This window comes from Rhipicephalus sanguineus, chromosome 6 (genome assembly GCF_013339695.2).
Source record: "Rhipicephalus sanguineus isolate Rsan-2018 chromosome 6, BIME_Rsan_1.4, whole genome shotgun sequence".
Taxonomy (NCBI): Eukaryota; Metazoa; Arthropoda; class Arachnida; order Ixodida; family Ixodidae; genus Rhipicephalus; species Rhipicephalus sanguineus.
Genome location: NC_051181.1, coordinates 157,459,730 through 157,472,604, shown reverse-complemented (window position 1 = coordinate 157,472,604; position 12,875 = coordinate 157,459,730). Strand labels below are relative to the sequence as shown.

The window sequence follows — 12,875 nt, the reverse complement described above, 5'->3', positions numbered from 1 at the left end:
TTTTTAGACCACACAGACCTTAGAACCAGTATGTATAGAGGTTCAACGATCCGTCCTGAATGAGCTGAGGGCGTCACCTGTCAACCTGTCATCAACTTCATCAGAGGCAGACTTGTCAGCGATTGAGCAGCTTGAGGCCAAACTACGCCAGGTGAACAAGAGGGTTGAGGCTCTGGAGACACACCTTGACAAGGGTGTTGAACTTGTCACCAATGATGTCCTTGAGGAGAGTGAGCAGACAATAAAGGTGAGGTTACGGCCTATTCTTTGTTCTGTTTGGTTTATGTTACTGGCAGATGCAAATTAAAAAGATTGGTTGAAGAGGAGCCAGTGGGGTTAAAGCCTATATTCACAAACTTACCGTACACTACCTATATCATGTTGGGGCTAATGTATTTTTGCCCTTAAATTATGTTAAGGCACAAAAATGGCAAGGAATACAAGAGATAAGTACAGGGTTGGTTTGTGACAAGTTACGCAAGGGACCATGAGCCACCAAGGTTGCATGTATGTATAGGCAGCCTGGGTGGAGCAACTGCTTTGTTTCCCTAGGCAGAAGAAAAGCTGTTTTCCTCAGGGCACAATTGCAATTCATTAAGGATAACTGCTTTTATGTCACTTTGATGCAGACTAATTTGTGTTCATTACATGCATGCCTTGTTTTTGCTTGTACTATTTGATCTGCACTTGTGGATGAAAAATCATTCCCTTGTGTGTTATGGCACTTCTTTATTTGTCTGTAAGCCTTTTACTGTCAAAAGTAAAGTGAAGTTTATTGCCTTCTTGTTAGAAAGGAGCAAGCCGGGGCTAAAGGCCAGCTTACCTCGAAATAAAATTTTATTTCACTCGAGCTCCTGCATTACCAAGCCTTGGCTGCCTTGGATGTGTGGTCTGCAGCAGCTCACTCGTTTTGTGGCTGTTTCTACTTGCAGAAGCTCTCTTCTGAGATTGAGCACTTAGGGCTGGCCGTGGACCAGGTGTCGACAGACGTTGACAGGGCTGCACCGCGCCTGGGTCCCGTGCCTACGGCTCTCGAGCGCCTCCGGTCAGAGGCCGAGGCATTAGAGTCCAAGTGGAACACGGTGCGGAAGGCAGCCGAGCAGCGCCGCTCCCACTATCAAGACCTGGTGGTGCGCTGGAAGCTCCTGCAGCAGCAGACGGATGCAACTGTGGTGCAGATGGTCTTGCTGCTGAGAAATCTTGAGCACGCTCGCACGGTCCAGAGCCGCCAAAAGGTAGCTGCCTTAATGATGGAGCAAGACAGCACAATAATGATATCAGTAAATCACATGGGAGCCTTGTAGTTGCAAAGTTTTTCAAGACATTGTGTTTAAAGTAGAGAAGAAGAAAATTGTTGAAGAAGCATTCCTTGTAATATAAGTGCATTAACATTTACTTGATCTTCTCAGTATGCTTTCTTTTAGTAGAAATTATGTGCCTCAAGAAGTAAGTTAGTTCATCTTTAGTGCTGTGTGATGCGAAGTACTTTTTAGGCACGTGCTACAAATGCCAGGCTTGTATGCTTGACGAAGCATAGTGTATGGTATAACAGGTTAACTTGAAATAAGAGCTAGTTGCAAGTCAGCATCTGTCCTGTCATTCTTGTTCTTTGTGTGTCTTTGTTTCTTGTGGTGTACCAACAGCCTAAATACTGTCTACTTGCAGGCAGCTCTGGAACAGGCTGCACGTGTAGGCCAGGAGGTGTCTTCCCTTCAGCAACAGGCTCGATCTTTAGAGCAGGAGCGTGGCGTACCTTCAGCAGCCACCCAAGCCCTTCTGCAGCGTTTGCTTCAGCTGTGGAACCAGGCCCAGGGCCAGATTGCAGTACTGCACTCTCCTGAGCCATCGTGTCGTGTTGCCGACAGCACGCAAACCGAACAACCGTTGGCGGTCATCGTAGACTCCGGAGCCGTCACTTGCATCCCTGACTATGTGGCAAAGGTGGCCAAAGTGCGAGAAGCCCTGCTTGCTGTTGGGAGGCAGGCGCATGCCCCCGAGCTCTGCGGAAAGGACTTTGAGGACTTCGAGAAACAGGAAGGCATTCTCAAGGTGAGCTGACTTATTTGTGGCGCAAATTTTTTGTCAGTCCAGCACGTTGCTTGCTGCATATAGTATCGTCATTGTCTGCTGCATTTCTTACAAGTTTGCTGAGTGTTTATCCATTTTCATACTGGGGTCTGACTCTTGTGGCATTGCAAAGTGTAGATGCTACATTGTTTAGCTGGCCAAGTGAAGACTCACTCTTTAGTGACTGTCCTGCAGGTCATGTTCCATGATACAGGAAGTTTTAATAGTTTGTGATAAGCTTGGTTGGATAAGCACACTTTGTTTCACTACATTAGCCTGGGACCCACATTTATGCTTGTTATACGATTATATTGGTTTTGCTATGAAAACAAAAGATTCCTGTAATTGTGCTCAAACACTTCCAACGTACAAAAACACTTATGAAATGTCATCGGTAAGAATAAATACATCATTGCCTTTCCTACATATACATGTGCAGTAGCTTGAGAAACTGTAAGTAGCATAACTTGTGGCATTGCTGCCTTTCTTGGCCGGAAGTAAGAAATATGCGTTGGCATTTTTACCTTGAAAGTCATGTTGATGTAAAGGGCACATGGCCTTTTATATTGCTGCAGTCTGTGAAAGAAGCCTTGGATGCCCTCAAGCCTACCGTGGACTCTGTAAAACAAGAACAGGCAGCCATAATGCAGAAGAGCAATGACAAGGATGCCCTGGAAGTGTCTCGTGCAGTCGAAAAAATGAGCGAAGACTGGACAAAGCTGAAGCAAGTCTATGCAGACCGTCACAGGTATGCTGCTTGTCTCTATGACGTACGAGTTGTTGTCATGGTTTCATTTATCTCAGGTATTACAAAAAGTTTGAAAAAGAAAAAGGCTTGCAAACCAAGTTCTTGTAATTTTCTGAGAAATACATGATAGTGTGCCAGGAAAACAAAGACTAAGAAGGAAGCAGTAGACTTAGTGCCAGATCTGTTGCTTCCTGCTCATTCTTCCTTAAGTCTCTGTTGTTTTTTTTTGCTGGGCTACCTGTATTCCTAAGTCTTCGATGAACTCACCGAGCAAGAAATTTCACTGGATTATAACTTGTTTGTGCATGACCTGCTTCCTTTCACAGTAATTCTTTGCATACAACATGGTAAGATTCTGGCTGCCCATTTGTTATGCTTGTTGAATCGTGTTTCTCAGTATGCATACTGGTAAAGAAACAAATGATATGCAAAAGAAAAATGATGGTTGCATGTATTATAGTTATTGTTCTTAATTTTAGTTGCAGTTTTCTTATAAAAATTGCATTTTGATACTGTTAGTGGTGCACGTATGATTTTGAAGACCTCACTGTGAGTGCTTCGCAGTCATTTATGTATGATTTATTCACATGTAGTATACACATTTTTTTTTCTGTTGTATTTTTTTCAGTCGTTGGCTGAAGACACGCGAGTTTTGGCAGCAGTTTGATTCCAGCATTCGTGGCCTCAACCTCTGGATGGAGGAAATTGAGACTATTCTTGTTCAATGTCATCTTCCAAACGGAGACCTGGACATCGAACTTTCACAAAAACATCAAGAGGTGAGGACTTTTTCATTAATTTTGTTTTTGTGTTTTAAGAGATTTGCAAGGCAAACAATTTTTAATTGTGTTATGAATTTCAATGGTTATTTTGAAACAGGGCTTTTATAATTCTTCGCAAATATCTATTTAGTGACAGTACTGCTCTTGATCTCCTTTACAATATTATCTTAATCTGTGAATGTTTTTTCCTTTGCGATTTAACTTTTTGTTGACCGAGCTGCTTCAATTTAAGGGGACACCAAACCGAAAAAAGATTATCCTATCTGCATTAGTAAATCATACACTACTACCAACAAAGCAACTATTTCCATGAAAATGATGCATGGAAAATCAGTAGAGACGCAAAGATGAAAGATGGTCGGTGATGTAAGCTTTAAAGACACAAAGCCCAAATATGAAGAAAATACTTAACAGTTCTTGACGTTGCACTGATTTACTGACATTTGAGTTACTGACATTTGAAATTTGGTGAGAAAACCAAATGCTGAGACTTTGACCCGCATTTTTTTCTGAATCTGTTACATCAAAGTTTAATGGAAATTGAGTTCTAACAATACTCTATCGATATAAGCTGGTTTAGTGTTTCTTTTTATTGTCCCTTTAGCTAGGTAGTCTTCAGGGTGGCTGTTTTTTTTGCATGTTTGCTTATTGAAAGGGAGGCACCCTGGTTGCGATGTTATATATACTTCAATGTATTTTTGTGTTCATGTAATCTATAATAGTTTCTTAATCCTAGTGACTAGTGATAGGATGGCTCAGCAAGAAGGCTTGATTGTAACAACAAGCATGTGTATTGTATTGCTGTTCAATTTTTTTGCTTTTGCAGTCAATGGAGAAACAAGTCACTGAAAAGATGCCGCACTTTGAGGAAGTGAAGACCATGACGAAGCAGATCATGGAGCAGTGCTCCGCTGCCGACGGGGTGCTCCTGCAGCAAAAGCTGGACACACTGACTCGACGATGGAAGTCCATCATTTCTGAGCTTCAGTCCAGGAGGGAAAGGTAAGCTAGTTTTATACTGATTACCGTTGTGTGGCCATTCAATTGAAGTAATGATTAGAGTTTACTGTTTCTTAATATTGGTACCGTAATGTGACTCTTGTAATGTGGTGGAAAGGTTGCAGTTCAAATTAGACATAGCAATAAACATACATTGCACTCATTGTTTTTTTCATCTACTCTCTTATGAGAATGTCTGGAGGGAAGGATTTCGCAAGGCATAGTTGTAACGGGGTCTCGGTAAACAATTATTTAAAAGAATGCTAAGCGGCAGTGCTACCTTTGTTTCTCTGCACAAATTTTGCAGGCTCGCTGTTGATAACTCCCGCTCCGAGCAAGTTAAGGAGGACTTGTTGGAGTTGAAGCCTTGGCTGATGGAAGTGGACCGCTTGCTGTCATACACACCCAATGAAGAAGATGACATTGAAACAACAAAGGAGAGGCTTGAGCAGCTGAAGGTGAGTGATGCTCACTTGTATGTGTGCTTCAATTAGTAGTATAGCATTGAAAGTTTGCATCCTTCTAATAATAATAATAGAAGTTCCTTTTTCTTATTGCTTTAGCTCTGAAGTATTGATTAAATTAGTCTTTGACAGGCAATCGAGTCAATTTCATGCAATCTGAGCCTTATTAAAATGGTTTATAGTATAAAGCATATTCTATCTTTCGACTTCTTAACCCCTTAACTGGGTAATTGTTCCCAAGAATAACCGTGCCTTCGGGAGTTCCTTTTTCAAAATTTTGCATTCAGCAAGAGATATATTAGTTTTTTTTACATAACTCTGACATTGAAAAAATAATTACAATTATTTGACATCATGTTGTGCTGTTCTTCAAATGGAAAGTTCTTTTAGAGTGAAAAAACTTGATGCACGATGTGAAACCTAGGACAGCGTTGCACTTTTTGCAACAATGCATTTTTTTTCTCATAGCTTTAGTGCTGCTCTGCAGTTCTTGCTCTATCAGAGCTCTTTGTCTCTTCATGGACTCCATGTACAAAGTTTTGCACAATTCTTTATGCATTGATGAGTTCCTACTCCAAAGTAGTGGTGCATCCGTGAACACGCTTCTTGCCGCATGCTTTTTACGCAGCACTCAAATAAATCAGTGTAACGTCACCTGGAATACAAGCATCTCGCCACCGTTCATTATCTTTTCCAAGAGACAATAGCATACATTCTACTCAAATAAAAACGTGTCACTTGAATCACTCTTTTCAACATGGTGAGAGAGTCTTGCATCCAAAGGCACGGTTACCATGGCATGTTTAACTTGGTGGTGAGTCATATGATGTGCTATTCAGCTATCGGGTTAATTAAGAATACTGCTGAATTGCATCTATATTTTGTGCACTTGTAGGATTTTCCTTCTTTTTGTCTTCTCATTTTAGAGCTGTGAAGAGGAAATCGGTGCCAAGAGATCAAACCTGCTGTCTGTCATCCTTGGTGGATCGCTAGTTCGTCCTGCTGAAGTTGAGAGCCTTGAAGCACGGTTTCAAAAGGTAAGTGCTGTCTATCGAAGAACTCTGGTGTTGCTCTGGCTTTCTTTGCATAGATAAACTATATAGATAACTATACAAGTTGTACAGCCCCACTAGAAAAAATAAGCATAGTGTGCATATTGGTGTAGAGGTATTTGACTTCAGAATCAGTCAGGAAGGAAATATGTTTATATTAATCTATCTTTTAATGCAAACACATACCTTTCTTTTCAGGCCAGCACGGCTCTGCCTCAGGCGCGCAAGACTCTGGAGTCGTACATCCCTCAACTTACTGAATTCGAAGAAGAGATTGCAGCTGAGCAGCAGAGGTTGAGTGAAACTCGACGAGACGTTGAGAAGCTATTAGCCGCCAAGCTGCTTGGAGAGTCACCCCCGGAGGTCAAGGTATTGGTTGCGTTTATGAGTTGTCCATCAAGCAGAGACAGAAACTGGTGCCGTACTTGTACATTGAAGTCCTACTTTGTTCATAAAAGTTTGGCCTTCTCTGCAGTCTGTGACGTCCTGTCTGCTTCATTGTGAGCGAAAACGACTGTATTTTTATCGATGCAATATGATTGCAAATATTGTATAGGGGATGGCTTTTAGAGGTCTGAAGACGAGGTGGTTGTTGTGAAAAGGTGTTAGCTTGGATCTTATTGGTACGCAGTGCAAATCAGCATAATAATATAACACTTTGCCTAAATCAAGGCAGCAAATTCACGCATAGGTTGTGCTCAAAGTGAGGTCTTTGTAATGAATGAATGAATGAAAGTTAACATGTGTTGCCTGTTCTTAGCGATTGCTCTGGAACTGGTGCGACTCAGCAACTGAACTTTGTCTACAGCTGAGTCATTTGGAACTCTCCTCACTTCCTTTGTTTTTTTCCTACTTTTAGATTCGAATAAGTGTTAGCCTTGACCTAGTCAAGGGAAGCAAAAGTTCAAAAATTTTGAACGGCGAATTCTCATACGCAATACAAGTTGAACAACAAAGAGTATTTGATTTGCATTCTAATTCTAAATATCTGCACCATAGGCCGGCAAAAAAATTGGAGCTCACTCAGGCTCACTCGAGAAATATATTTTGCTCTGAGGGCTCACTCGGACTCAGACTCACCACAATTTTCCTCAACCGGACTCACTCGGACTCAGACTCATGGCTTGACCTGAGTCTGAGTGAGCCTGAGTGAGTCGACTCATGAGTCCGTTAGCGTAAAATGAGCTGTCTCTATCGTGGTGCCAGTGCTTTTTAACGCCGATATCTCACATAATCGGTGCCCTACGATACGCCTTTTGATATTGTATCTTAAAATATGTGTCATCAGTGGGTTCAATCCAGTAAGGACATTTTTATCAAATACACGACTCACATGAGATATTTTATCAAGAGCTTCTCGTGAAAGAGCTTGCGGGGGCAGCTCATGGAATCTCCCCCCGAACTCATGCCTCTAATCAATAAATATTGAGGTGGCGCATGAACGCTCGTGCATTGACATATGTGTGAATAGACTTGAGTTTAAAAGTAATCCGATATAAGATTGATAGTAATGCTGAAGATGATTAGATAGGACAATAGGTCGGCAATAGAAGATGGAGCTCACTCAGACTCACTCAAGAAAGATATTTTGTGCTTAGGACTCACTCGGACTCAGGCTCACGAATATTTTCCTCAACCGGACTCACTCGGACTCAGACTCACTAAAATTTTCCTCAGCCGGACTCACTCGGACTCAAACTCGCCAAAATATTACTCGCCCAGAATCATTCAGACTCTGACTCACGGCCTGATCTGAGTCTGAGTGAGTCTGAGTGAGTCGACTCATGAGTGAGTTTGCCGACCTATGATCTGCACCTTTTCAAAGAAAGGACATCTGAGAATGCAGAGATAACACCGGTAAACAATTTGTGATGGTGTCACTGTTTTGAGTTGACTTGAGTCAAGAATTTATTATCGTTAATTGTGAAACATAATTTTAAGTGAGCAACTGAAGAAATAAAAATAAAGTAAGAACACTGAGAATAAAGCATTGAGCTTGATGCACATGGAAGAACAGGGGCAGTTGAGAAGTTTTGTCCTAGATTCAGCTGTTTTTGTTACTGAAAACCTGTGCTACTAGCATCTGATAGTGGTAAAACCACTTTTGTGTGTATGTGTTTTATTTGGATGGATAAACTTGCATTCTTCTTTTAACTGATGCATGAAAAGTTTCAAAGAGCCTTGGCAATTCATTATTTACTTTGTGTGTACTTGTATTCTAGAGTATTTGATAAACTGTATTTGGGGCTTACAGAATTTCCAGAATATTGTGTGAAAACTTGGGGAAATGCTGTAGAAACAAGTTTATATATTCCCATTGAAAGGCTGAATGTACAAAAGGGAAATTCAGAGTAAAGCAGATTTCATAGACAGTTTTTTTATTTTCCAGGTTGCTGAAGATACTCTTTTGAGACATGGCAACACGATTCAGGAGATCAGCTCAAAGTCAAAGGAAGTGGAAAAGCTGCTTCCTTTGTTGCCTTCAACCAAGAATAAACTGAGTCATCTTAAGGAGTCATGGGATGCTATTCAACAAATCGTGTCCCGAATAGGTCCACCGCTGTCATTGGTCATAGGTGCGGGCATGTTCCTCATCTCGTGTTGACGTTTCTTATTTTCTGTGTGATTTTGTAGCTTACTACCGAAACTAGCATGGCAAACAGATAGATGCTACAGTAGACTCTCAGTAAATGGAAATCTCTTAAATGGAATTGCTGTTTAAATGGAACAACTTCCTCTAATATGATTGCTTTCATACTTGAATTCTGCAACTCAGTTCATCTCTCAGTAAATGGAACACCTGTTCAACGGAGCATATTTTGTTGGTCCCTTCAGGCTTCGTTTAATGAGAGTCTACTGTATATATAAACCTTGGACTGGTCACTCACTGTATACAGGCAACGTGTTTTTAGGCAACAAAGTGAAGCAAATTACCAAAAACATTAATGGAAGGAATGTGGCCAACAAGTGTGTGAAAGCTAATGAAGTCACAGTGGGTAACACTGACACTTCAACAATTTTTGTTATTTTGACAACCTGAATGTTGCAGGTTAACAACGCTGCTTGATTAAGTCTGACTCATTGAATAAAAAAAAGGAGTATTTTCTTTGTTTATTGTTATCTAATAAAATTGTGCAGTGCCACAATTTAAGGAAATTGTACACTGTACAATTTAACGACAATTTAAGGAATTTGTGACAGGTTGATGTAACCTAGGCTCGGCCTCTCTTATAGATGTTTCATTTTAGATTTTTTCTCTGTTGCAGATTTTGAAAACATCAGCCACCCTACGTCACCGACGATAATGCCACTGACGGGCTACACTAAACAGTGGAACGACCTCGCAGGTGAGCTTGAAAAGTGGCTCAAGGCTCGGGAAAACGAACTGGAGGCCCTCAAGGTCGACTATGGTGACGAGGAGTCCGTCAACTCTGCCATTGAGTACCTAAAGGTCAGCGCATGCACACTTTTAAATGTTTATGCTAAGCATGGCTGCATGACACTGCTTGCATCATGTGATCTATAATTTACTCGGCATGCTCGTATGTTCTTGTTTTACTGTTGTTTTTCCGCATAGTAATTTTGGGATAATTTTATTTTGTGCATTCCTTTGTGTATATTCATCTCGGTGCTTTACTCTTGTGTTTGTATCATTTGTTTTTGCTTTGTCTTTATGTTTTAAGTGCTGTATGCTGTACAAAGAAAATGGAAGTATACCTTAGACAGATGTATGGTGTGTCATCTGAAACTGACATGGATGACTACTGCTTTTCAAAGCACGGACATGGTGCTGCCTACATCATGTACTTGTTAGGTTTCTACATCACAGAATGAGCTTACTGATGCTCCTTTAAATGATTCAGAATTGAGGAACGCTTGTACTTGGGCATATGTCCGAGAAGTTTATTTGGATGAAGTCTTTATGACTTCATTCAAATAAGCTTCGTATTTTTTGAATGGCCCGTAGGCTTCCGTACCTGAACTTGAATCCTTGCGACAGGCTGAAAGCACTATGGTGGTGTGCCAAAGCATTATTTATAACTATGCAGCAGAAATATGACAGAGGTTTGGGCCCTAGCCAGAAGAAAGCTGATCCCCCAGTAATGTTGATCCTCCCGCTGTTGACTGTCGCTCAATTTTCCTGTAATTTACTGCACACTTCTTTAGCTGCCCTTTCTCTCGGCAGTTGGTTCATCATTTTGTCCTAGGAAAAAAAAAAAAGACACCGATTTCAGTTCATTTAATGGTGATTACAAGGCAAACGTTAAAGGAAATGAAATCAGGCACATATTCGATCAAGTTAATCTCTTGCAAGCAGTGAGCACGTTAATGCATACCTATATCTTGAATCTGTCGGAGCTAACACGAGAAAGATCCAGCCCTGACAGCGTTCAGTTTTCGAACTGATTTTTTTATTATCGCGCTGCACCCGCCGCGCGACCGAATGCCAACTTCTTCTTCCTTGACGAGCGCCGCATTCTGAGGCGCTACAGGGCTCCCCCCCGTAGAACTCGAGCCGTAGGAGTGGCCCAGTGAACATGCTTGGATGTGGGCATCCAGACTGAAGATTGAAGCCCCGCGGATGCGAGAGCGGCTATGTACGCAGGTTTCAGTCGATCGGCAGCCACGACGTCTTCACGGCCATTGATGTCCAGCGTGAACGTCTTAGGTGTGCAATGGAGTACGCGGAATGGGCCATCATAGGCTGGTGTGAGTGGTGGCCGTATTTGGTCACGCCGAACGAAGACGTGACTGCAGTCATGCAGATCCTGGCTGACGAAGACAGACTGGGGGTGTCGGTCGGCAGGAATCACAGGAGCAAGGTCCCGAAACGTTGTGCGCAGCTCTCGAATGTATGTGGAGGCATCGTGAGTGGAAGGTGGCGATGATGGCTCGAAGAATTCCCCTGGAAGACGCAGGGAAACGCCATAGACTAGTTCGGCTGATGAGCAGCCGAGGTCCGCTTTCAATGCTGATCGGATGCCCAGAAGTACGAAGGGGAGGTGGTCGAGCCAACGTTCCCTTGGCTGGTGAGCAGTAAGGGCAGCTTTCAGTTGTCGATTAAGCCGTTCGACCATGCCATTGGCGGAAGGATGGTAGGCAGTTGTGTGGATGTGTCGAATGCCCAGGATATTGGTAAGTGCGGTGAAAAGGGCCGATTGAAATTGACGACCGCGATCAGTGGTGACGACAGAAGGGCATCCAAAGCGCTATACCCAGCCGTTTGTGAAAGCCTTAGCAACTGTTGGTGCTGTAATGTCGGAAATGGGAAACGCTTCCGGCCATCTGGTGAAACGATCCACACATGTCAGCAGGTAACAGGCTCCTTGCGATGACGGAAGAGGGCCGACGATGTCGAGATGGACGTGAGAAAACCTTGCGTCTGGAGGCCGAAAGGGGGATGTTGCCGTGACAGTGGGACGGTGAACTTTAACCCGCTGGCACTCAAGGCAGGTTCGCGCCCAGCGTCGGACATCAGCATTGATGCTTGGCCAAAGGAAACGAGATGTGACTAGCTTCTGGGTCGCACGAATACCAGGATGGCTCATGTTGTGCAATTGATCAAAAATTGCACGACGAAAAGCTGAAGGCACGAAGGGCCGAGAAACACCAGTAGACGTTTCGCACGTTATTAATGAGGTAGAAAATGGAAGCGGGCACTCCGTGAACGATAGAGACGTGGATGAAGAACGAAGACGATGCAGCTCAGGATCGTTGCTTTGGGCAGCTGCTAGTTCTTCCATGTCTAGTGGTGGCTGGGTCGACAAGGCATCGATGCGGGATAGTGCATCAGCAGCAGCATTTTCCAGCCCATGGACGTGTCTGAGATCCACAGTGAACTCGGAAATAAAGCATAGTTGACGGATCTCCCGTGCAGTGTAGTTGCTGTGATTGCGATGGAAGGCAAACGTCAGGGGCTTGTGGTCTGTAACGACGTAAAAGTCCCGGCCCTCCAATAAATGGCGAAAATGTTTGATGGCGAGGTATACCGCGAGGAGTTCTCGGGCAAATGTACTGTATTTTGCTTCCGGTGGCTTCAGTTTTTGTGAGAAAAAACCAAGGGGCTGCCAACCGGATACGTGCTGCTCGAGAACGGCGCCAACTGCCACGCTTGATGCATCGGTGATGAGACGAATTGGGGCATCAGGGACGGGATGTATGAGCATGAGTCTGCCAGAGCCTTCTTGGCCGTGCCGAAGGCAGATGCAGCGTCCTCGGTCCACTCCAGTGGCGCAGCCGGGTCTTTCTTTTTAGCCAATAGGTCGGTCAAGGGCTTTAGGAATGTGGCACACTTTGGAAGAAAGCGGCGATGGAAGTTTAGTAGGCCCAGAAATTCTCGGAGTCTCTTCAGTGAAGTCGGGGGTGGAAAGTCTTGAATAGCCTTCACTTTGCTGGCGAGTGGTTGGATACCCTGTGGAGTGACAAGGTGGCCTAGGAACTCTATTGCAGCAACGCCGAAGAGGCACTTATTGGGATTAATTACGAGGCCGTAATCATCCAGGCGTTGGAACAGGGTGCGCAGGTGGGCTTCATGTTCAGGGCCGGATGAGCTTGCTACAAGGAGGTCATCAAGGTAGGCAAATACGAAATCGAGACCTCGCGTGACCTCGTTGATAGTGCGCTGAAAGGTCTGTGCAGAGTTGCGCAATCCAAAAGGCATCCTCACATATTCAAACAGACCGAATGGGGTGGTGATGGCCGTCTTCGGAATGTCGGCGGGTTCTACAGGAATCTGATGATAAGCCTTCACTAAGTCAATCTT

General features: G+C 43.4%; 1 protein-coding gene across 4 annotated transcripts in view; it reads left to right on the top strand.

The window, feature by feature from the left end:
* The window catches only part of LOC119396853 (dystrophin), a 296,880-nt gene that overhangs the window by 4,260 nt on the left and 279,745 nt on the right, over positions 1–12,875 (top strand). For all 4 annotated transcript variants that reach the window (XM_037664197.2, XM_049417260.1, XM_049417259.1 and 1 more), the window contains exons 4-14: positions 8–247; positions 933–1,235; positions 1,666–2,049; positions 2,643–2,815; positions 3,444–3,594; positions 4,424–4,599; positions 4,904–5,054; positions 5,987–6,097; positions 6,311–6,481; positions 8,502–8,688; positions 9,379–9,563. In XM_037664197.2, the coding sequence (XP_037520125.1) occupies positions 8–247; positions 933–1,235; positions 1,666–2,049; positions 2,643–2,815; positions 3,444–3,594; positions 4,424–4,599; positions 4,904–5,054; positions 5,987–6,097; positions 6,311–6,481; positions 8,502–8,688; positions 9,379–9,563 (2,232 nt within the window). The remainder of the gene's footprint in view (positions 1–7; positions 248–932; positions 1,236–1,665; positions 2,050–2,642; positions 2,816–3,443; positions 3,595–4,423; positions 4,600–4,903; positions 5,055–5,986; positions 6,098–6,310; positions 6,482–8,501; positions 8,689–9,378; positions 9,564–12,875) is intronic.